This window comes from Myotis myotis, unplaced genomic scaffold (genome assembly GCF_014108235.1).
Source record: "Myotis myotis isolate mMyoMyo1 unplaced genomic scaffold, mMyoMyo1.p scaffold_m19_p_1, whole genome shotgun sequence".
NCBI lineage: Eukaryota > Metazoa > Chordata > Mammalia > Chiroptera > Vespertilionidae > Myotis > Myotis myotis.
This window is the reverse complement of record NW_023416313.1, coordinates 55,511,147-55,537,548: the sequence shown is the minus strand read 5'-3', so window position 1 is coordinate 55,537,548 and position 26,402 is coordinate 55,511,147. Positions and strand designations below refer to the sequence as shown.

Below are 26,402 nucleotides of genomic sequence, written 5' to 3'. Positions count from 1 at the left end.
GGAATTTATTTCTAGAGACTGAAAGTGCAATAGCAAAGTACCAGCAGGGTAGGTTATGGTGAGGGTTTTTTCCTTGGGATGCCAATGGCTGCCTTCTCACTGTGTCCTCACATAGCCTTTCCTTGGGAGGGTGGGAGAGAGAGAGAGAGAGCAAGAGCGCTCACATGGCCTTTCCTTGGGAGGGGGGAGAGAGAGAGAGAGAGAATGAACGAGCACTATGGTATCTCTTCTAATGGGAACTCTAATCCCATCTTGAGGATCCTACCCTCATGATCTCATCTAAAGCTAATTTCTTCCCAAAAGCCTCTACTTCAAATACCCTCACATTGTTGGTTAGAGCTTCAACATAAGGAATTTTAAAGAGGAGAGTCACCAGATTAGCAGGCATCAAATTGACAAACAATACTACAAAATGGTATGCCTAAATTTTTGTATCATTAACCTTCTTACTCTTTGTTTTCACCAAATTTCACTAATTATCCTATATAATAAAAACCTAATATGCTAAGTGTCCGGTCGTCCAATCATCTGGTCATCCATTAAACCAATCAAAGTGTAATATGCTAATGATATGCTAAGGTCGCTCAACTGTTCACTATGACATGCACTGACCACCAGGGGGCAGATGCTCTGACCAGTAGGTTAGGTTGCTACTGGGGTCTGGCCTATCGGGACTGAGAGAGATGGGCTGGACATGCCCTGGAGCCCTCCCACAGTCCCTCCCCGGCTGGCCAACCTCCTGCGTCCCTCCCCAGCCCGACCAGTGAGGTCCCTTGGCCTGGCCCGTGCCCTCTAGCAATCCAGGACCCCTTGGAGGATGTCAGAGAGCCAGTTTCGGCCCAATCCCTCAGGCCAGACCAAGGAACCCCAATGGTGCATGAATTCGTGCACCAGGCCTCTAGTCTATATATGTAAAAGACCAGCAACCAAATGGCAGAATGACCAGAACTGGTCGGCCAGTTGCTAAGATGCTTACTGACCACCAGGGGGCAGACGCTCAATGCAGGAGCTGCCCCCTGGTGGTCAGTACACTCCCATAGTGGGAGCGCGGCTCGGCTGACCAGGATGAGTGGCTGCTCCCGCAGTGGAAGCAGCCGCTAGCAGGCCCAGGGGGAGGCCAAGTCTCTGCACCTATCAAATACCTGATACAATCCAGACTCTGCCCTAACCCCAACAGCTGATGCAGGCCCTCTAAGTTGTGTTCTAGAAAGAGCACAGGGAGCTGGCATAGGCAGATGGCAAGAGGGGATGTGACTGTGGACCCCCTGAGGAGGCTGTCCTGATTGCTGAGGATACTGGAGCATGGCTGCCCTGAACATCCCCGATGGTATCATCGACCTGGCATCACAAATCAAGGACATTCACCGAGTGGCTTTGGGGTGTAAAGCTCTCCACCAGGCTCCTCCAGGACATAGAATGTGCCTTTACTAAAGACATTACCCCCAAAATATCAGCTCAGACTAATTTCCTCATTCAGTAGCTGCTTAGAGGGTGGATCCACAGCCTCTCAGCTGACCAGGATGAGTGGCTGCTCCCACAGCGGGCCAACCCCCGCATGCCACACACACCCCCCCCACCAGTGCACAAATCCGTGCACCAGGCCTCTAGTATTCATTCAAAAATAAGGTGAAATTCAGAAATACCAATATGTATTGAAGTAGAAAGCAAACACTAATTTGATGTTCTTGAATGTCGAGGACTATCCTGTGGTTAACAAGTGATAAACCATCTTTACGCTCCTTTTTTAATTCAGTTCACATGACCACCTACAGACTTTTATTTAGTCTTCCTGGCAAACTTAAAACAGAGGTGTGAAGGGGGGAAAAAATGTGTTTTGTATAGTCTGTCCCCAGAAGCTTCAGAGCTACAGAAATTCTATTCACAGTGGGTGACTATGAAAGCCTTTTCAGAGGCATGTTTGTGCTACCCTTCCAAAAAAAGAAAAAGGAAGACCTCTAGCCCCTGGTTCCTCTCTACACTCTGGGAGGTGACAGGCGCCTGCTCTGCCTGTGATGATAACGTTTAAGCCTAGGGGGCTGGTGCAAAGTTCTACGCATCATTTAAGACTTTGATGCTGAACTGAACTCAGAGGGGGGAAATGTCTCTGCCAGTCTGGGATTGCTGGTAAATAATAAGGAATATTGATTGGGGTGATGACAGAGTTCGCCTGGTTCAAGTCCTCATCCTGGAGAGCCTCTGCCCCAGTCTTTCCAAATTGTGATTACCTCCTGGACTGCTCAACACTCTGCTAGGCCAGGTCAGATAAAAGAATGAAAGGCTTCCCTAAAACAAAGCCTAAAGCGTGAGTGAGTAGGTGAAGGTGTTTGCTGTGTTCACAGATTGTTCTTTCCTTTTCTGAGTTGGTAACAGGGGCCTTTACTCTGGTTGTCCAGTGCTGCTGGAAGCAGGAGAGGTGGCAGTGATGCTCCAGTCTGGTGTTTGTGACATCCCAGCCCCAGGTTTGATTATCACACCACACGACCCATCACACTGAGTTTTGCTTTGGACAATCTGGGCCATGCAATCATTTAACGATTCATCCAGGTCAATTTAAACCAGGCTGCTTAGGTTCACATCCTGGCTCTCATTTGTGCAGCAAGTTACTCAAGCTCACTGTGTCTCAGTTTGCTCAACTCTAAAATGAGGATAAAATAGAACACACATAAGGGGGTTTTGAGACAAATAAGCAGGTTTTAAGACAATTATTGTATCTACTGCCCAGCCGGCAAGGCTCAGTGGTTGAGCATCAACCAATGAACCAGGAGGTCACGGTTCAGTTCCCAGTCACGGCACATCATCATTGATGTTTTTATCTCTCTCTTCCTCTTCCTTCCTCTGAAATCAATAAAAATATTTTTAAAAAAAACACAAAACAGTGCCTACTTAGCCCGTAGAGAACACTGGGTAAGCATTATTATTGTTTCACTATACTAAACATACCCAATGTCTCCTCTAAGAAATAGCACCTTGTCCCATTAGCAGTGCCAAAGGAAAGAATTACACAATTCAGCACATTAAATTCCTTTACCCATCTTCCTAATATATTTTAATAACTTGTAAATGATAAATAAAGTTTTAATGAAAACCTAATTTACATAGTTAACTTATATTTTTGACTCCTGATTTTTTACTAACAAGTATTGTCCAAAAAACATTTACAGTTCTAAACACAACTGGCTTAGGGATCATATATGTATATATGTAGGTAAAAGATCAATAAATTAAAATCCTCATAATCACACCCATAACATCCACCTCTAATTCTAAGGTCTGAGTAACCCCTTTTTTATTTTACTTTTATCTTTATTGTTGAGGGTATTATAGATGTCCCCCAATTTTCTCCAATTGCCCCCTTCCACCTGCCCCACCACAGGCTTTCACCACCCTACTGTTTGTGTCCATGGGCAATGCATATATGCATATAAGTTCTTTAATTAATCTCATTCCACCCCCGTCTCCCCTCTTAGATTCGTCAGTTTAGTCTATGCTTCCATGGTTCTATTTTATCCATCAGTTTATTTTGTTCATGAGATTCCACATATAAGTGAGATCATGTGATATTTAATTTTCTCTGACTGGCCTACTTAGCATAATACTCTCCAAGACCCTCCTTGAGACAACATGTCTCAAGGTGTAATAGATCCTTCTTTTATACTGCTGCATAGTATCCCATTGTGTAAATATACCACAGCTTTTTTATCCACTCACCTAGTGATGGGTACTATGGCTATTTCCAGATCTTAGCTATTATAAATAATGCTGCTATGATCATAGGGGGTGCATATATTCTTTCTGATTGATGTTTCTGTATTCCTAGGATATAAAAGTGGGATCACTGAGTCAAATGGCAGTTCCTTTTTAATTTTTTGAGGAAACTCCACAGTGTTTTCCATAATAGCTGCACTAGTCTGCATTCCCACCAGCAGTAAACTAGGGTTTCTTTTTCTCCACATCCTCGCCAGTACTTGTTGTTTGTTGATTCATTGATGTTAGCCAATCTGGCAGGTGGTACCTCATTGTTGTTTTAATTTGATCTCTCTGATGATTAGTGACTTTGAGCATTTCTCATATGTCTCTTGGACATCTGTATGTCCTCTTTGAGAAAGTGTTCATTCAGGTCTTCTGCCCATTTTTTTATTGGATTTTAAGTCTTCCTTTTGTTTTAAAAGTTTAATGTAAATTCTTCCTGAATTTTCCATGTTTATAATAGACATAGTTACACATACACATACTGTATAAACACACACACTGTACACACAAGTATGTATATGTACGTATATATTTATATAGATGTATTTATTTACATTAGAGAATCTTGCTGGAAATTAGCTTGCAACTTTTTTTTATTTTAACAATATGTTTTGGATCTCAAATAAGACACTTGGATTCATCTTATTTTTTAATGAATGCCAAGTACTTCATTTTATAAACACTAGAGGCCCGGTGCACGAAATTTGTGCACTGGGTATTTGGGTCCCTCAGCCCAGCCTGCCCCCTCTCACAGTCCGGGAGCCCTAAGGGCAGTGATGGCGAACCTATGACACGCATGTCAGAGGTGACACGTGAACTCATTTTTTTGGTTGATTTTTCTTTGTTAAATGGCATTTAAATATATAAAATAAACATCAAAAATATAAGTCTTGCCCCAGCTGGTTTGGCTCAGTGGATAGAGCATCAGCCTGCGGACTAAAAGGTCCCAGGTTCGATTCCGGTCAGGGGCACGTACCTTGGTTGCGGGCACATCCCCAGTAGGAGGGGTGCAGGAGGCAGCTGATCAATGTTTCTCTCTCATCAATGTTTCTGACTCTCTGTCACTCTCTCTTCCTCTCTGTAAAAAATCAATAAAATATATTTAAAAAAAAAAAAAAATATATATATATATATATATATATATATATATATATATATGTCTTTGTTTTACTATGGTTGCAAATATCAAAAAATTTCTATATGTGACACGGCACCAGAGTTAAGTTAGGCTTTTTCAAAATACTGACACACTGAGTTCAAAAGGTTCGCCATCACTGCCTCAGGGGATGTCCAACTGACGGATGTCCAACTGATGGCTTAGGCCCGCTCCCTGTAGGGAGCGGGCCTAAGCCGCAGTCTGGCCACAGAGGCTCGAAGCAGGTGCCATGTGTGTGTGTGTGTGTGTGTGTGTGTGTGTGTGTGTGTCCGCTGGGGGCTTTCCCCCAGCCGCACTGGGGAGGTTTGGAGCAGGCGCTCTGTGTGTGTGTTTGTGTGTGTCCGCTGGGGGCCTGCCCCTAGGCAGGCCATGGAGGCTTGGAGCAGGAGCCCCTCTCTGTTGATCTCTCAGGCTCCAGGCCATGCCTGCATGTTGTTCTCTCAGGCTCAGGACCCACCCGGCCCTTCCTCCTGAGCTGGTCATGACTGTTACGAAGTCCTGACCTCATTTGCATATTAGTACTTTATTTACATATATAGAGGCCCAAATCTACTTAAACATTCCCCTTTTGACATATACTTAGATTGTTTCTATTTTTTCTATTATAAATAGTGCTGCAATACACACTCTTCTATATTATCTTTGTTTGACTGTTATTTAAATTAATATATTTTCTGAACACATTACAACTATAGGTTAGGAAGATAGCCCACAGGTAGGGAAGGAGACTACAAACACACTGCATGCAATAATACTTTAAAAAAAACATTAGGACATTTGACCATTGTTCGATTAATTTTCCTTTAATCCCTTTATCCCTACTCTACCTCCCAAAATAGATTCAGTTTTATAACACATAATTTTATTATCGCTGCCAATATCCACAACGACCTAAGAGTTACCTGCCTCACAAGAGTTTACATCCTTTGACCTGTGTTATACTTGAAATTTACAAAGGAAAGAGCTGTATTATGTCAAGGATATTTTTCCTCAAAATGGAAATATTGTATGAATTCTATTTAAAATAAAAGGAAAGCAAGGTTGTTGCTCAACATTATACCACCAAAGAGCATAAAAATAGAAAGTATAAATCTTTCTAATCCTGGGCTTCTAGACCTCCCACTATTGGCATAATGAGGGCTGACATGTGCATTGTAGGATGTTTTGCAGAATCCCTGGCCTCTAGATGCCAGGAGCACCACCCTCAGTTGTGACAGACAGACAGGTCCCCAGACATTGCCAGACAAACAGAACTGTCCTTGGTTGAGTACCAATGTGATCTTGCCTTTCAGGGGAAACTCTGTTAACAGTTTAATAAATAGCAATCCAGATATTTAATACAAATAAAAACTTATTTTATACAGTTTGAAAATGTCTATACTGTACCAGAGATTTTTTAAAACTTAACAATATATCATGGACACTTCTCCAAGTCAATAGCCATAGGCTTACTTACCTTATACTTGTAACAGGTACATTTAATTTTCACTGTATGAATTCACTGTAATCACATATTAATGGACATTCTGATTATTTTTTTTATAATTTTCAGTTGAAAGTAATGCTGCAATTAACCCAGCTATACTTACATAGCTGCACACTTCTATCATTTCCTTCAGAATTGCTAGGTTAAACGAATTTTTAATATCATATTTTTACAATAATTTTGAGTATATTTTTCATATGAGATTAAAAAATATTGACCTAGGCATGCTATTACCCATCTCCTTCCAAAATAAATAGATAAATTAATCCTCTCTTCCCTTGCACACTGACATGCATTCTCCTGGGAGGAAATAAAAAAAGGAATGCTACCTTTCTCTGCCTTATTTTTTTAGTTAAGACTTAAAGCTTTGACCAAGACAACAAAACCTTTTTCTTCTGAAGATAAAAGCCATGTGCTAAAGCAGATCAACTCACGCATGCAAGGGTGACAATGAAAACAGCTTTGGTTAAGAGAGAGGAGTTATTGATGAGCTACAGGGAGAGGAGCACCTTGGTCTTATTTCTCACCTTGTCGCAGAAGACAGCTAAGTTGTGAGGTTAAATTGAAGTTGGTAAATACACAATTATTCAGCTTGTGTCTCGGTAATAAATGTGCCTGTAGGCAGTGAACCTGCCAGTCCTCAGAGCACCACTTTGCTGATTAAGGAGATAAAAAGAGGATATTGTGGAAAGGGTCATTTCAAGAGTAATGAATCCTTATTCTGTCACTGTACTTTGCCGACAAGGAAAAGAAGTTTAACAGAGATGAGGCATCCTGGAATATTCAGGTGGCAACATGGAGTAAGGCAAATCAGAAATGACTATTCTAGGCCATGAAAAAACAGCAGGACCTCTGATGGCTGAGAAATGACTATATTGGTGAATTAAGTACATCTCAGGGAGAAGCCTTATTAAATTAGCCTAATACCTTATTGCATGATCAATAACAATGTATTTATTTTGTACTATGGCCTTGAGTGACTTTTCATTAGGAATTTAAATGACCTTAGAAAGCTACTGAGTATCAATTTAGAATACTTTCAGGAGAGATTAGCCTGGCCTCAGAGCAAAAGATGAGTGAAAATGCAGCTCATTATTTAAGTCAGAAAGAGAACGTCAAAAAACATTTCTCCTTGGCTTGGAGAAAGGTAGCTCACGTTATGTATCCAACCCAATGCTACTGCTCTGTCTTTTTGGATTCCCAGGGTACAAAATAGATCAAGAAAGAAAGTGTTTGAAGTCCCAATAGATATTAACCCAGGTGATTGTCATGATAAAGGTCATGAGACTGGAAAAGACAGAGATATTGTAAAAGTTCACATCAGTGAATTGCCAGGATTCTGCAGCATCCTGTCAGTGTTCTGCCCATGCTCCCTGTGATTCCTTTGCGATTGCCACACTCACAAACTCTGGGTGGGTTTTCACTCCCAACAGCCTGCTGCCCTCAAACTACCAGAAAGGCTTCATGGGACCCTAAATGTACATCCTGCTGAGAGCCCTGAAGCAATGACTTACTGGTGTACACCAGATTTTTTTAACCTGAGTGCTAGTGACATTTGGGCTCTGATAATTATTTGGGGTGAGGTGCTGTCCTGTACATTGTAGAAAGCTTAGCAGCCTCCCTGGCCTCCACCTATCGGTATCATATTCCTCCCAGTCTGACAACCAAACATTCCTGGGGGATGAATCACCCCAGTTTGAGAACCATGGGTGTAAATGTATAAATATCACAGCTCCCTTGCCCCTAACTGGACTATTCTGAGATGTGACCAATGGGATCACACGCTGTGGAACTTTGCCTGCCACCACACTCTTGCTCAATCCCTTCCCTTTCCTGTTTCCACTTCCCATAGCTCCTATAAGTTGCCCCAGGAACATTTCCTAATATTCACGGAGAAATCCTCAGCTCAGGATCTGTGTCCGAGGATGCCAACCTCAGGCAAACTTCCTAACAACTGAGATGCTAACTAGATTATCACAGAGTTAGATGATACTATCTTAAATATCTTTGCTGGCCTTCCCATTATTCTCCACCTTCTACCTTTCCTATAAGTGTCAATTCCTACTTGATTGACTTAAAACAAAAATGAAGAGAAAAAAATACTCTTATTTCCAATGTGTTTTTTTCTGTGTATGATACCCCCACCCCTATCCATGGTTTTTACTTTCTGTGGTTTCAGTTACCTAAGGCCAACTGTGGTCTGAAAATATGAAATGAAAAATTCCAGAAATAAACAATTGTGCACCATTCTGAGTAGTGTGATGAAATCTTGTTTCTTCACCTTGAATCCCACCAAGGACATGAGCCATTCCCTTATCCAGCATATGCTCACTGTATATACAGTACAATAAGATATTTTGTGAAAAACCACATTCACATAACTTTTATTATAATACATTATTATAATTGTTCCATTTCATTCTTAGTTACTGTTGTTAATCTCTTACTGTGCCTGATTTATTAGTTAAACTTGATCACAGGTGTGTATGTATAAGAAAAAACATCGTATATATAGGGTTCAGTTCTATCTGCAGTTTTAAGTACCCATTGGGGATCATGGAATGTACCCCCTTTGGACAAGGGGAGATGACTGTATTGACACCCTAATATCATTCTCCTCTCTCTCTCTCTCTCTCTCTCTCTCTCTCTCTCTCTCTCTCTCTCTCTCCTACTCCCTCTCTCTTCTCCTTCTCTCCCTCTCTCCCTCTCCCCTCAAGCATGCTCTTCTTAGCCTAAGCAAGCATCCTTTTCTTTCATCCTTTAGAGCAGCAAGGTGCGTTTTCTCTGATGTCTGTGGTCTCCCACTTACCACACCTCAATCTGCTTTCTCTCTCCATTCACTCACCAACCTGATCTTCAGCCTACCTTCTTTAGAGTGCTAGAGGCACTCTCCAGTCTCTCTGCTTGTACCTACTTTTAATATTAATACTTTGTCTAATATTTATTAACTCTCTTTTTATCATGTTTTTAAATCTTCACTTGTTATCATTTATTTTTTTCTCACTAGATTTTAATAAGAGGAATAAAATGGAGAAAAATCCAAGAAAGTTTGAATAAGCCCAAGAAATTTCAAGATACTAAATCTAGACATACATGTTTCAAGAGGAAATAAACCAGAGGCTAACCAGCACTCTGTCGATGTGTGTCTGTTTGAAAGGGGAAAGCAGCGTGTGAGCGCAACTCTTCCCGCCAGAGGCTTTCTCTAAATCCCTGTTTACCACTCAAGACTCTAGAATGAGATCGTGAACACCACTGATCTGGTGCCTTTTATTTCACAAGTGGCCTTGAGACACATCTCACAATGAAGATAAAAATAAAAATGATCCCCTTCTGATAGCCCTACTAAGCCAAATGAATAAAATCAATAAAAATGCAATTAATTTGGATTCATTTGGACTGAAGAATCAAGAGAAAAAAATAAAGGAAGCACATCTGCCAGACTCTGTGATGTAGCTTTTGGCCAGAAATCCTGCTTCCGAAAGCATCCACCTCAGATATAGCGGCAGTAATAAACTCCCTGTGTCTTATACAGCCATAAATCCTTGTACTGACCAAGATTCTGATGGTCTCTTCAACCCACACATAAAGCATTCCAGGCACTAATTTAGAATATTAATTAAATCTCAGAAAATTGCATTGGGACTCAGGCACTGTTCCATTACCTGTATAACTATTTAAAAAAAAAAAAAAAAAAAACACCTGGATTACCCACTTCAAAGAGATTCCTCTTATTGTCTTACTGTGACCTTTTTCAAAGAAAATGTAATAAAATGCTCCCTTTCCAAAATAATGATGATGCATTAGGAGGAATTAGCTTAGGCTAGAACAGCCAGCACAACCATATGTGATCAAACATAAATAAGGATTTGTAAAGTATTCTTTGCAGGTATATGAAAAAGATGGATGTTGATTTTAAAAGGCAAATGTATATTGTAAAACTTTTAAAGAGTCTACAACAGAAATTCAATATGCTTTATTGGAAGGCACTGGCAACTATCGGCTGACCTTCAAGGGGGTTGTATGATAGTAAGAAGAGAGTGTTGAAGGAGCTGGTGGATGAAACAAAAGGGAAGATATGGAGCCTAAGAAAGAAGATACTAAAATGGGAGAGGACAATAGAGGCATGGAGATGCCACATCTGAGGTTACAGGGGAGGAAACAAAGTCAGGAGAATATCCTAAGTTAAAGGAAAGGGGTAAGAGGAGGACATCCCCTCTGCTTTTGTAGAGGAAACAGAACCCGTGTTGAAGGCATGAAGGAGGAGCCAAACCAGCAAGGCGAGTATGGAATAGCCACAGGTGAGAGAACTGGGGCTCTAGGAAGGGTAATTGAGCTTTGGGCCATTGTCAGAGAACCTTTTGGAATTTGCTCTCTTACTTCCTAAAGAGACTGGATCTCTAGAAGCAGGTTGAACCCGTTGATCACAGGAAGGGCACAGGACCCCCAGGAGAAACCAGAGACTGAGAAAAATCCTGGGACATAACTATAGGTTAGAAATATAACCTGTGTTTTCTCCTGGGATGGAGGTCAAGCAGAACCCTAGAGGTGAGGTGCCACAATAACCCCAGCAAGAACCCGCTTAGATGCATAAACACTGAACAATTCAAGACTTCACTCATTAAGCCAGTAAACACGTACTGAGCTCCTTCTGTATACTAGTCTCTGGCCTGGGAGCTGGGGCTACAAAGGGGGTGGGGCAGGTCCCAGGTCCTGGAGACTCTGAGCCCCGATTCCTGGGTTACAGATGGCCGTGGGAGCTCCTGCCTAGAATGGCTTACTCACTGCCGGGGACCCCAATGAAATAGGTTGTTCATATTTATTATTAGAACTTATAATGGATCAGGCTTACGACAAATCTCAAAAATACTCAGGGTCCTCAGATGTGTGGTAACCTAAATGGAGTGTAAATTTATATTTCTTAAGTAATAATCCTCAAAATGTCATGTTTTCACATAAGTACTAATAATAAATGTGTTATTGAATGTGTATATTTTGGAAAGTGCTGTGCATTCCTATTCCAAACTATATCTGAATTCAGTTTCTTTCTGGTGGTGAAATCGAGCCACGGTTCCCTCCTGAAGGGTATCTACACCACATGAGTTCATGAATAAGCCAGAAGGAAGCCTCACAGAAACTAAACCAAAAATTCAAAAAGCTGTGGTGAGCAGGTCTCACAGTTTAATGTATGAAACAGCCCTGGATCTGAATTATCTTGTGAGAAAAAAAAAATTAGTAGTTTTATCCCTCATGTATCATCATCCTTTTTTACAGTGCAGTTATCTCTACAAAAGTGACTATAAAAAACCCCACTGCACAGTTCCCTACTTATTCTCCCTGATTTGCTTCCATCTCACATTCCCTCAGTTTACAAATAGCAAAATTATTTTCTGAAAGTCTTTGCACTGCCAGCTCCAGCTGGGAATTGAAAAAACACACAATATACTTCCTGTCTCTCATATTATCTGAAGCTAGAGAGCTAAGAACATCCGTTTGCATTTTTGCTGAGGATGCTTAAAGAGACTGTTGTTTTTCCCAGCAGATTTCCTGCCTCCAAGCTGCTGATATACCCAAGTCCACATTTTATCAGGAAGATCAAGATATAGAGAGAAGTGCCATCTCTTCTTCTTTGCTTCAGACAACATGTATTTATCAAATACAGTATCGGGTGCTGTCCTGGGTGCTGGGGATGCAACAATGAATGAAACACAAGCCTTAATGTGCCAGTGAGATAGAAAGGCAGATACACAGATTATTAATGATAGGGACAAGGATGTACCCACTGCCATGGGAACGTGAGGGAAAGGCACACATCTTTGGTGTCAGGGTGGGCTTCACATAGGAAATGATGTCTGAAATGACACTTGAAGGACAAGAAAGAATTATTCAGGCACCTAGTGAAAGTTTGTGAAAGAGAATGGGTGGAGAGAGAATGAAATAGAAAATGAACAGAAAATGTAGGAAGCAGGGGACGGAACCTGAAAATTCTTGTAATACATGTTAATAACTCTTGACCTTAATTGAAGGCAATGTGGGGGTGCGTTTGATAGAGATGGAAAACAACCATATAAATGATTTTACTACGAATTTATTTGGTTGCCAATAACAGTGATTTTAAAGCAACTTATTTTTCCTAAGCTGTAAATTGGCCACCGTCTCTGTGATTCAATCTCCTATTTCAGTTTTTCTTTCTCATGTTTGTCCAGTAGAGGATATAGAACATAATGCTGCAGTGATAGATAAATAAGCAAACAAGGAGTTCTTGATAATGCTTTCTGGTAGTGATAACAAGGAATATAAAATACTTTAATGCTTCTTTCATGATATCAATATAAAATTTCATTTCCAAGACTGCTGCATCTGTGTACATGTATAAAATGAGGGAATAATGGGCACATGGGGATATCTGAGAAGAGTGAATAATAATTTAAGAAGGCTAAATACCTAGAATGTACTAATGCTTGCAAAATATGTCACAGAAAACAAAGAGGATATTTTAGCTTGGGAAGGCATAGATATGATTCTGGGGATCAATGTAATAATATTGACAGATGACAAAGAGAAAGTAAAGCTACTCAATTTTTATTTTGCTTTTATCTTCTATGTCAAGGAGAAGGATTGATTGAAAGGATAAAGCAAATATTGGGATGAGAGAATTGAAGACCAAGACAAATGGGAAGAACTATAGAAAGCCTAGTTTTGAATGTGTTTGGAGGCTCCTTTGTTAGAAGGCTCTAAGGAACTCTGTAGAAAATAGGAGTAGTGCTGGATGATGGGAAAAGTGTAATAGCTCAGCATTCAACAAGGAAAGAACAGTGGATGCCACAGGAACTAGCAACTCTGTGTATCTCTGGCTCCATCCAACTCGCAGTGGTTCTCAACCTTCCTAATGCTGCGACCCTTTAATACAGTTCCTCATGTTGTGGTGACCCCCAATTTCATTGTTACAAATTGAACATAATGAAAGCATAGTGATTAATCACAAAAACAATATGTAATTATATATGTGTTTTCCGATGGTCTTAGGCAACCCCTGTGAAAGGGTCGTTTGATCCCCAAAGGGGTCGTGACCCACAGGTTGAGAACCGCTGATCTAAGGAATCATGAACTCCAAGGCTGAATGGCAAGCATCTAGGTTTCTTTAAAATCTTAACAGGTAATTCTGATGCATAACCAGAGCAGAAACTCTGCTATAAATCTAAGAACTTGATGTCAAATTCAGCCAAATTTTTAAACATCTTACCCTGTTTTGTGAGACACCAGTTTGTGAGCACGTGAAGAGTGAATGAGTGATTGTTAAAAGTCAACATGGGCTTAATAATAACAAACCATTCCAGATAAATTTCATTTTCATTTTTATTGAGGTTTGTATATTAGCATTTTCTAAAACCTGTACACTACTTCTATAAGATATTAATAACTACTGTAAAAAATTTTTAAAGGTTCCGTAATAAATAAATCTGGAAAGTTTTTTACTTTAACTGATTTAGTTAAACTGATATATTTTTTAGATTTTCTTGGAGTCTTAAATCAGGTAATGTGTATTGGATCTCTAGAGGAATTTAATAAAGACTCTTTCCCAAACACTTAGAGATCCTTCACCCCTTCTTTTTTTGCCTATTTTTTATAACCAGTGTTTTTTTAAATGTCTACTACAAAAAAAGATTATTTTGGTTAAACTAGTGCATTTGACAAAGCATTTCAGGTTATCTTTGGAAGAAATATGGAGGAATATTGGCTATTAACTGCACACATAGTTTATACCTGGTAAAATAATAGTACTTTAAAAGTGTTGATTAGTTGACTCTACTTAACCTAGAAGAACTCTTTTATTTATTCAGGTATCCATTTGTTTATTCACTAAAACTATCCAATATGTTCTGGACATTGTGCTAGATGTCATAAGTGCAATAGTAAACAAAGCAAACATGAATCTTGATGTTGCCATATTTAATATTTTCATTTGTATGAGGTTGTATATGTTATACATATGTTTTCAAAAACTTCAACATAGAAGGTATGGAGAATACATTGGATGTTGAATGATAAGCTTAAGACTCAAGATCACTACTTGGCTAGAATGATGGACAGAATATGACAAAATGAAATACAATAGTGAAAAACCAGTGCACAAATCTCAGCACATGCAAAAAAGAGTCAGAGTTTAATTGACAACAAGCTCAATATGAGTTTTAAAATGTTAATAAAGCATAAGAATGCATTAAGGAAAAGACTGTGCTCATAAAAAGAAATTTATAGTTCTATAGACTATTTATAGTCCAAACCAGACCAGGAGTAATATGTCTAACATTGCCACCATTAAAAGGAGTCATCATTAACCAGAATCCACCTAGAGGGGAGCCATCAGGGTGAATGGAATCTCAAAACCAGTAAACATAAAGAAGTGTGCAAGAATGAAGAATATTACATGTAAAAAAAAATGTATTGAGAGTTCATGATAGCTATCCTATATAATAAAAGCCTAATATGCAAACAGACTGAATGGTGGAATGGCCTGTGGAATGACCAGTCACTATGACACACACTGACCACCAGGGGGCAGACACTCAATGCAGAAGTTGCCCCCAGCCTGCAGGCCCCAAGTCAGCCAAGGCAAGTGCCAGTGGAAGTCCCTGAATCACCCCACTGGTTGCCCCACAGATTGGCCCTGATCACTGGCCAGGCCTAGGGACCCTACCCATGCACAAATTTCATGCACTGGGCCTCTAGTGCTTACATAAATAAAGGGAGGAATTGATTCATTATTGGACATTTCTAATAGCAATGAGTAAAGTTAAGATAAGGAGTCCTTGGGCTCATCACAGGAAAAGTTTGTAACCATTAACCTGCCCCAAAATTTAGTAAGCTGACTCTTCATTAAAGGTATTTAAACAGAGGCTGAATTACCATTTTCCAAAAATGTTATTAAATGTTAGACAATATTGTTTCAGGGGGGATTTTAATTAGAAAATGACATCCTATTTCTTTCAACAACATATCTTTAGTCCTGTCCATATTAGTGATAGATCCCTTCACCTATAACCTGAACACCATACTTTCCTACCTCATTCATTCATTCATTCATTCACAAGCCTTTATTGAACTGTCTAAATGTACCAGGTTTCCATGATAAGCACTGGACATCATAAAAGAATAAGACATGACTCTTGATCTTTAATTTTATAATAGAATCATATTATAAGAGCAATGAGAGCTCAGAAGAAGGGTTTTTTAATCAATCATTTTGTTGAAAACTTGATTAATGTAAAAAAGGTTAGAAAGGCTTTTTAAAGAAGAAGGCATTTGCACTGAACCTTGAATTAATCAATACTACATGCTTTCTAAAACTTGACATAAAGTTGTTTTTTAACACCAATTAAGACTCAATCCTCCATAAGCCATGGCACTTCAATTCCTACTGTTTTTTCTATAATATTCCTCTCTCTCTCTCTCTCTCTCTCTCTCTCTCTCTCTCTCTCTCTCTCTCTGTCTCTTTCCTCCCCACCTGAACTCTTTTCATGTTTACCTATTTGACAAAACCATTAGATTTGCATTTGTTTTCTCTCTTCTCTCTTCCCATCACTAGCTTCACTAGATCTTATGCCTAGATACCTGTGGCAGGCTCCTCGCTGGTTTTCTCCAGCCCCAGGATGGCACATCCCTCCAAATTCCAGCACCTACCCCAAGTCACTACCACCTCCATTCCCCAAGTTCCACTTGTCTATTAAGTCATCCACGATGGATCTCTTTTTTTTATCAAACAAATATTCTACCTTGGGTTTCAGGTTTGATTGTTGCCTAGTTGCTCCTTCTTTTCCCCTCTCCCTCAATATCATCTTCCAAGCTAGCTCTTCACTGTCCCTTTCATGTACATTATTTATTCCAATTTGTAGGATTTTACTCATATTACCTTTACAACAATGTTGTTCCTCCTCCCTCTCACCCCCATTCTGCCACACAGGATTCTAGCCATATTTTGAAGCCTAGTTTAAATACAATCTCCTTCTCTAGACTCCAGTGACATTGAACTCAGTCATACTAGTTTACTACTTAAATATCACCTGATAGTTTTATATATACATATTAGTCTTATCTTCCCTGAGTTATAAACTCCTTGAAAACAAGGATGTTTTATGTATTCCAGGACAAGTATTATGCCCATAATAAGCAAAATAAATAATTCTTGGCTGATAATTTGTATTTGGAGAACAATATAAAATGTAAAAATTCTCAATTAAATCTAATGCTTGACTAGAGTGGACTAGTGGAGCAATTGTCTGGGTAACAATCTATAATATATTCTATTAGACTATTATTGGGGTATAAAGACATCTTCGGAGATATAAGGGGGGAAAGAGATAATGAATTTACCATAACTCATCTCAAAGAAGATATTTTATGTGCTTGAAAGGAATGCTGAGGGTAAAATCCTCCAAAAGTCATGCTTGTCCTCAGAATACCAGAGAGGCCATGTGCCGGGAGCCGGTCCATCCTTGCTGTTTCAAGGGACCTGGCATATATGGCATACTGTTCTTAATATGTTTGCTCACCTTCTTGGCACTATGTGTTTTAACCAAGGTCACCTCTCTGAGAAAGGTTGTTTCCCCAGGTAGGGATTTTCCCCTGAAGTTAGGGAGGGAATAAAACCCCTTAACTAAGTGCCAGGCGGGTAATTAATCACTTTAACTATGAACAATCATGCTTAAGCTACATAATCTTTACTCCCTGGAATGGAGATAAGAAACACCCTAACCTTTGGAATAGAGATTGATAGGATTGGAATCAACTGGTATAAATACAGATGTGACAAGACAACAGGACACAGAACCTAGACACAGAACCTAGAGACAGAAGAACTTTGCTGGAGAGAACATGGCAAAAGATCCTGGACAGAAACTAGCCACAGAACCTAGAGACAGAACCTAGCGAGAGAACCTGGCTGAAGAACCTAGAGACAGAACCTGGCTACAGAACCTGGATAGAACATGGCAAGAGAACCTGACAGAACCTGGCGACCGAACCTGGCTGGAGAACCTAGCGAGAGAACATGGCTACAGAACCTGGCTGGAGAACCTGGAGAACCTGGCTGGAGAACCTAGCAAGAGAACATAGACACAGAACCTACAGAACCTGGCAATAGAACCAGGCAAGAGAACCCAACCATGCTGATCAACTGAATGCTGCCTCTGTGTCATTCCTTCTTTGCTGACTTCATCCCCGACACCTTTGGGGACCCCTGGACCTGCTGGGGCTGGACCCCAGCAGCCATGCTCCTTCCAAGGCCATGAAGTACAGGAAAGAGCAAGGCAATAACAGCTGGAGAAGCCACCAGAGGTCCTCTCTATTCTACCTCTCCTCTAAATAGGAGCTAAAAATTATTTTACAACTATCAGTTCATAGGGACATGAAACTTTTAGCTGTCCCTGGGCATCCGTAATCCTTATGTCATCATCGTTCCTTAATCAACTCCAAATGAGAGCATGCAGTCAGTTTACCTCTTGCCCATCCTCAACTCTATCCCCATCTACAACTTAGACAATGTTCCTATGCATACAATTTGTTGAAGAGGATCCCAACCATTTCTGGAAAGAACATACTGTGGAGAGGGCACAGGAATTGGTGGCAGAGAATCCAGGTTGATGACCTGGGTTCAAATCTTGTTTACTAGCTCTGTTCTTGAGCACCATAATTTTCTCATCTGCCAAATGGGATGTTTGTTCCATCCAGAATGTATGTGAAAGTCCTTTGTAAACCGTAAAGCAAATTACACGATAGTCTGTTTATAGGTGAAAAAATGGGTATACATGGGTATTCTCTGAGATCTAGCTTAAATTTTTCTTATTGAAGTAATTACTTTTGTTCTCTAGAAATAACTCTGGTTTATGATTACATCGTTTATGTCAAACAAGGTATATTTTATGTTATAGTCTCATTAGGTTATTATAGCCACTATTTTCAATTGTAATACCTCTAACTAAAAAATAATGGTGTAGTATTGACCAGAAAATAACCCTTCTTTGTTATTAGTGACATCAGAGTATATCTTTCTTAGATTTTTGCTTTATTCAACAATTTTTGGTATGGGTGACCTTATTCTTTGAACGTTACGCAGAATTAATTAAAGACACCATTTTTTTTTAATGCCACAACACATCTTGCTTAAAAAAATAATGTATCGCTCACCAGTTCACTTTTCATGAGTATAATTATTCCCCTTTTTTGCAGTTGTCATTGTTCCATATTCTTTCTTTATGAGCCACTATTTTTTAAATATAAATTTTCACCTACTGTGTAAATGGGAACAGCTGTCAAGCTTGTAGTCCAGGAAGGGCCGTTCACATCCTCCAGCCAAATTACAAGTGTCGTGACTGGAAAAGCTATTACTTTTGAGCTCACCATAGTGAAAAGGCAAGCTAATCCAAGAAAGTTTTTACATCTTGCAGATGTAACCTTTTCAGGTAAGCCAGAGTCTCGTTCTCGTGGCTGGGTGAAATTGTGTAACAACAATTTCAGTCCTATGGCCCTTAAAATGGTCTGTCAACACATGCTGGTGTGTGCTTTTCTATTTCCTTCTAGAGGTTTTTCAGCAGAAGGGTTGAAGTTATGGACTTTGAGGTCACCTTGGGGTCAGAAGTGAACTCAAATTCTGCCTCCACCTATTTACTTGCTGTGTGATTTTGAACATGGTGGTTAAACTCTCTAGGTTCCATTTTCCCACCTATAAAATGGATAAAAATTCGCCCATAGAAACTATTTTTATAAAAGGCTTACCATGATGCCTGGCACATTGTAAGTGCTTAATAAATATTAGCTATGTTTAGCTTTTTGTATGTACCTTCCCTATATTTAAGGTTTTTTCCTATGAATGGTATGTTTCCACGAGGCTCTGTATGGATTATGTTGTGTAAAGCATGTGGCAAACATTTCTATTGTCATGCACGTTCCAATCCACCTTTCAGCATCACTCCTAGAAATCTAGTGTTGGGCTCTAATTATCTAGAGCAAAAGCCATGGTATTTTCAATGCTTTTAAAAAAAGCAATACTCAAAAGAAATTGGAGGGAGATCTTTGGATATTCAGGCTAAAAGCAGAGGTCAACAGAAGTCAGTTTCTTAAAACCTACCTAGGCATTATGATTTTACATCTCTTTAAACACACACACACACACACACACACACTTTTATTGATTTCAGAGAGGAAGGTAGAGGGAGAGGGAGATAGAAACAAAAATGATGAGAGAGAATCATTGACTGGCTGCCCACACTGGGGATCAAGCCCACCCGGGCATGTGCCCTGAGAGGGAATCAAACTGTGACTTCCTGGTTTGTAGGTTGAGGCTCAACCACAGAGCCACACTGGCCGGGCAATTTTACATCTCTTAAGAATCTTCACTCCTTTGTCCATGTTGTAAAGTGTGTACAATTTAGACATTTTGTTACTCATTTTATCCTGAAATGTGAAATGAAGAGGAATACAGGCAAAGATTTGAACAATAAATAATCAGAGTACTTGGATCTACCTGGATATTTTTCCAGAATGTCAGGAACAAATCAGAAGATGATATGAGCACCACAAGAAACCAGAAATCACTCTCCAAAATGGAGCCTTGAATCTACAAACTTCCATTGCTCATTTTTCCTAATAACACCGTTGATCATGAGGTCTGGATTGCTCTATTTGGATAAGTCCCCTAAGGACATAACTTTTAGTAATAAAATGAAACATGTATAAAACTAAAGCCATCATCATCTCTTCAATCTTTATTCCTTTATCTCTAAAACTCTGTTCCAAAATTTGGGCATCTCTTGCTTCCTACCCTTTCTTCTTCAATCTCTCAATATCCTGTCAACAACATTAATTTCCAGTAATTTCGTAACAATACTTCCTCTCCTTTGTTGTTATCACCATCATTCCTCTCCAGACTCTCTCCCCTCCAAGATGTCAGGCAGCAGTTGTCTTCGACATACTCTCTGTGGCTCTATTTTCTCCCCGTTTCATCCCTTGCAGACTATCAAATCTTCCCAGCTATCAACATGTCATTTTACTGTGCAAAGGTTTTTTGCAAATAAACACAAAATATTCCATATACCCGACTCTCTTCCTTTAAGACTGAGTAGAGACCAGATGACCTTAGGCTATGGCCTTCAACATTTTTAGCAGAATTTTATTTTGCTTTTTCATAGATGAGCCTTCCTAAAAGACACTTTATAAAATAGCTAAAAGTTCTAAGTAGATCAATCATAGAATTTATAAAAACTTTAAATTGGAGAAGTCAAATAACAGTTGTGGTCTTATCAAATAAGCATGTAATATACATGCATAAGCTCTCAAATGCAGCATGAAAATTTATTTATTGCACTTTATTGAGAAAAAAATCATGATTCACACTGATAAGAAGCTGAAAAAGGCGTAAGTTTTATATTAACTCTCTTAGCAATCTCACATTGCTTTCTGAATACAGACAAAATGGCGGCAGAAATTTTATTCCAGGCCAGAGTGAAATAAATAAACTGATGTCACAAAAGTGATAAGTAATATATTATAATGTGGCAAATACAAAATTTGAGTGTATACTTTGTTACTTTTTTTAAAAGGATTAAAATACATTTTCATATAAAGTTCCATTCAGAACGTCTGAAGCACCTGTAACTAACCTGAGTTTTACTGCACAGGTTTGAAAACCCTTTGGAGAGCACTCTTCTAACCTCTGACTCTTTTTTACCTCTAATTAAGCAGGACCTTTTGCAACCAACTCCAGTATATTCTTATGCCTCAGGAAGCAGTTCAATTCCCACCACCTTCATGAGGCCTTCCTAACCCCTCCAGCCCACAGAAATCTCTACCTCATCTAAATTCCTTCAGTGTTTATTGTCTATCACAAACATTGGGCACACCATTCCATGTACCTATCATAGGGCTACACAAATGTTAGGCAGTCAAGAAGCTCTGGATGGGAGAAAAATAAGGAAGGTCAACTGACAAGTTTCTAGCAGAAAAAGGGTTAAGGATGAGGTCACCTAGATTAAGTATGTTTCAGTGTAAAAACATAACTGGGATTAGAAGAAGAGAGATGAACACGTGACTGAAGTGATACATTAGGTTCTCCCATTCCGGCCCCCAACTTGGCACCTAACAAATCCATAAGTGTGTTATTTATTATTATACTAGAGACCTGGTGCACGAAATTCATGCACAGGGGGATGGGGGTTGTCCCTCAGCCCAGCCTGAACCCTCTCCAATCTGGGACATCCCTCTCACAATCCAGGACTGCTGGCTCCCAACCGCTCACCTGCCTGACTCTCTGACTTCCCCTAACTGTTTCTGCCTGCCAGCCTGATCACCCCCTAACCACTCCCCTGCCAGCCTGATCAACGCCTAACTGCTCCCCTGCCAACCCGATTGCCCCTAACTGCCCTCCCCGGCAGGCCTGATCGCCCCCAACTGCTCTCCCTTTAAGGCCTAGTCCCTCCCAACTGCCCTCCCCTACTGGTCTGATCGCCCATAACTGCCCTCCCCTGCTGGCCATCTTGTGGCATCCATCTTGTGTCCATATGGGGCAGCCACCTTTGACAACATGGGGGCGGCCATCTTGTGTGTTGGAGTGATGGTTAATTTGCATATTGCGCTGTTATTAGATAGGCTATTACAAACAAAATCACTGATTTGTTAAAACAGTGAGAGTGATTGTCTCACTATAATCTATGAACTGTTTTACTACACAAAGGAATACTTAAATGTGAGAAATCTACTGATATATCTTAAAGATTTTTTGGATGATGCTTACCTTTAACTTAGATTAGATGTAGATGTTACCATTCTTCTTTTTTTTTTCCATTAACTAAGATATCTTTATTTTTTGTGTGATTAATCACTATGCTTTAATTATGTTCAATTTGTAACAATGAAATTGGGGGTCACCACAACATGAGGAACTGTATTAAAGGGTCACGGCATTAGGAAGGTTGAGACCACTGGTCTAAGGTTTATTTCTGCCTCAATTTCTGGCCCCTACCCAGCCTGGTCCTGGTCCGGGCTTGGGTAGGAGACAAACAACTGATGTTTCTCTCACATCGAATATTTCTGTCTTTCTCTCTCTCCCCCACTCTCTCTAAACATCAATGGGAAAATATCCTTGGGTGAGGATTAAAAAAACAAAAAAGGTGGGTAACCTGGTCAGAAGGTCAAATCTTCAAAGTGCATGCAAGCTGCTCCTACCAAGGGGTCTGGACTTAATGTCGAGAGCATCTCCAGTAAGGTCTGCGGGGATGGTGCCTCCACATTCTGGAAGGTGTTCTGGACTCTGCCGAACAGGATGAAGTATTTCTTCTCCAGCCAGATGAACTCGAAGTGGTTCTCATCCAACAGGATGAAGACTCCAGGGTAGCGCCTGGGGTAGCCGAAGGGAGCTAAGGGACCAATGTAAACGCCATAGAAACACATCTTGCAGGTTCGGGGGTAGTTCTGGTCTCTTGAGCGCCCGCCCACAGGCAGAACAAACGGGACAGTCTGCTCCTCCGAAGCTGCAGTCCCAGACTCCCCGACGCTGGGCTGGGCAGGGCTCTGCCAGCCATGGCCCTCGCTTTCCTCAGTCACGTCTTCTTGCAGCTGCTGCTGCTCCCAGATCACCTGCTCGTCAATCTCCTGGACCACATGGGAGAGCTCGTTGAAGTTGCGGAAGATCTCGCCATCTCGCAGCTGGATGCGGCGCCTGAGGTGGATCTCTAATGTCCCCATGGAGTCTCCTGTGATCTTGGTGACCCTGGCATACTTCCCATGGAAGCTGAGCATGGCAATCATTGGGCCGAAGCCATCGTATTTGCCATGGAAGAGGCCTGGCCTGATGAGGTCGTCCGGGTGGCTCGGCGGGAGATAGAGGCGGCGGTAGGTCAGCCAGTCAGACAGCAGTCTGTCCTCCAGCACCAGCCGCCATTCTTTCCTAAGCCACGTTGTTAAATCCTTTTGGTGGTCTCTCTTGATCCACTGGATGCTGAACCTGTTCTTCTGAATCTGCATGTGGCGGCTGTTGGAAAAGCAGTACATGTCGTCCATGCACTCCACCGTGGCTGGTTTCCTCTCCCTCAGGCGAATTCTAAACGAGGGCTCGAATTGCATTGGGTCATCCACATGGGTGTTAAGGGAAGGCTTGTACCTCCAACCAGTAATGCATAAACCGTCCACCACTACATTCACTATTGTTCTATAGTCCTCAGTATCTAGCTGCCACAAACCCAAAATGTTTCTGTATGGGAACAGCTTCGCATAGACTTCTCGGTAAGACATACCCATCATCTCCAGGTTCTGCAAGTTTTCACGAACGCCAAACTCCTCGTGGCAGCGCCGTCTCCAGATGCTGTCGGTGCGCAGGATGTGGTGGAATTTGGTGCAGACCTGGGCCAGGCTGGGCAGGTCGGTGCCGGGGAGCGAGGCGAAGATCTCCACCAGTATCTCCACCGGCAGGTCCTGCAGCAAGCAGTGCGGGGGCGACTTGGGACTTGCAATTCCTCCACTCCCCGCACAGCACCGCGCTGCTGCGTCAGCCTCGAGGTGCTTTTCTGCCAGGACTGGCTTGCCTTCAGCCGCTGCCCTCTCAGCTGAGCCCTGGCACTTCTGAGGACACCGACATCCCCTCGAAGAGCCCACACCACAGAGGCAAACGCACTCCTCCATGCCTCCACGCTTAACAGCCACCACAGAGTGGGCTGCTGCACCTCTGCAGGGTTTTAAGCTGGCTGGGTCCACCCTAGAGTCCAACCACGCCCCCTCAGAGAGGAGCCAATTGTAGGACTTTAAACTCAAACCCATTAATAGTCGCCTCCCTTTCCCAGTGCCCCGCCCTGTCCTCCCACCCTAGCCCCAGGCAGTCACTAATCTGCTTTCTGTAGGGTAATGCCTCCAGGGATATGCCTATGGGGGGGTGGGCGGAGGGACATTTCACAGAAATGCAGTAAAAAAAAACACACCCTGGTACATCTACACAATGGAATACTACACTGCAGTAAAAAAGAAGGAACTCTTGCCATTTGCAACAGCATGGATGGAACTGGAGAGCATTATGCTAAGTGAAATTAGCCAGTCAGAGAAAGATAAATACCACATGATCTCACTCATTTGTGGAATATAGAGAACAACATAGACTGATGAACAGGGACAGATCCAAAGACAGAGAAACAGTGATCAGACTATCAATCCCCAGAGGGAAAGTAGGGGAGGGTGGGGGTAAGGGGAAGAGATCAATCAAAGGACCTGTATGCATGCATATAAGCCAAACCAATGGACATGGACGACAGGGGATGAGAACTTGAGTGTGTGTGTGTGGTGGGGGGAGGTTGTGGGTTATTGGAGGGATGAGGACACATTTGTAATACCTTAACCAATGAATAAATTAAAGATTAAAAAAATAAAATAACATAAAAAACATTCATGAGACTTTGAGTCTTACCAAATGTTTGTCAAGGTTACTTGATCTAAGATAAACTTCTAGTTTAAGTTTGTTAGTTTAAATAAAGCAGACATGTCTTTAGAGTTATTAGAATTAAATATAATACTTTATTCCACCTAGGTTTACTAAAAGTCAAATAAGCTCATGTTATCTCTATTACAAAATGTGTGAGCAAGAAAGGTAACCTCATATGTTGGATTGCCACTTCTGAGGAAGTTGAGACTCAGCTACATAAGAAGAAGCCAGTTGGCTTAAGAAAATGACTCCTTAAAACTGGGTCTTTTTTAAACTTACTTTATCCTAATTTGTTTGGCTCTGAAATGAATTTCAGACATTGAGAATTATCCTATATAATAAAAGGCTAATATGCAAATTGGCCCCTCTACCAGGAGTTTGGCCAGGGGGCGGAGCCAGCCGGCCAACCTCTCTCATCCCCTCCCCCTGGCCCATCGAGATGGCCCCAATCAGGGTGGGCAGGCTGGACCCCTTATGTGCATGAATTCGTGCACTTGGCCTCTAGTCATGCTCATAATAATTAGTCTCCTTGGCACCTCAAAAGTTGTAAACGCATGTTCACAGCCAGTAACCACCAAGAAGATGATCTCCCTAAGATTAGAACATCAGATAAAGAGCAAGTATGACTGACTTAAAAATGTGAACCCGACAGCATTACCTGTGAATACCCCACAGAGACTCAGCAAAAAAATAACGGAGGACTCCAAATCAGTAGCACGAATAATCAGATATTACCATTCTTAACTGTCACACAGAAAATTGTATATTGGCCTAAATTACATGCACAGAGCAGTGAAGGTAGTCCCTGTGGAAATGTCTTCTACATGCTTTTCATATAATATCACAAACTACCACAGCAATCCTATAAGATAGGTACTCGTAGGCCCATTTTACAGATGTAATTGAGGATTAAAGTCATTTAGCCACTTGCTCTAAATCATATAACCAATTAAGTGGCAAAGTCAGCATTTAAAGCCAATGTGAACCCTGGAACACCTGCACTGGTATCAGCTGTTAAAATGCAGATTACTAATTCACAGAATAAGAATACAGACAAAATCCCTGGAGATGAAGCCTAGGAGTCTGTGTTCCTTACAAGCCGCCTGGGTGATTAAAGTTTGAGAATGACTAATGTAACTGATGAGCTGTCAGACACTGCCATGTTTGAAGGATGGTGAGGGTGCATGTCACCATTGCTGGACTTGAGGAAGTCAAGGGATTTTGAAGCAAGGTGTTTATGTGCCTTCAGCACAGAGGCTGTATAGTAAAAGGTTCCGAGTCATTGAGTTTTATGATGAGAGGACCATATACAACCAACAACTCCGGTAGAAGATTGCTGTTTCCTCGTCTGCAAAATGAAGGACTTACCTTAGATGATTGCTAAAGTTTCTTCCTTCTCACATTTCATGATTTAATGATTCCTGGTTTCTTATCTTGATTTCCAACTCCAAGTGTGCTAACTACCCAGGGGGAAGGAGGAGTCTTCATTAATGATCTTTTCCTATGATATTCAATCTGCTCAACAGACAACCCTAAATGGTTCCCTGGGAACAAAAGGC

General features: G+C 41.0%; 1 protein-coding gene across 1 annotated transcript; it reads right to left on the bottom strand.

Moving 5' to 3' along the window:
• Positions 1-22,562: 22,562 nt before the first annotated feature.
• On the bottom strand, positions 22,563-24,056 carry LOC118677889 (F-box only protein 31-like). Its single transcript, XM_036353427.1, has 2 exons — positions 23,778-24,056; positions 22,563-23,687 (listed from the first exon to the last, which is right to left on the bottom strand). Exons 1-2 carry the CDS (start codon positions 24,054-24,056, stop codon positions 22,563-22,565), a joined length of 1,404 nt encoding a protein of 467 aa, XP_036209320.1.
• Between the last annotated feature and the right edge of the window lie 2,346 nt (positions 24,057-26,402).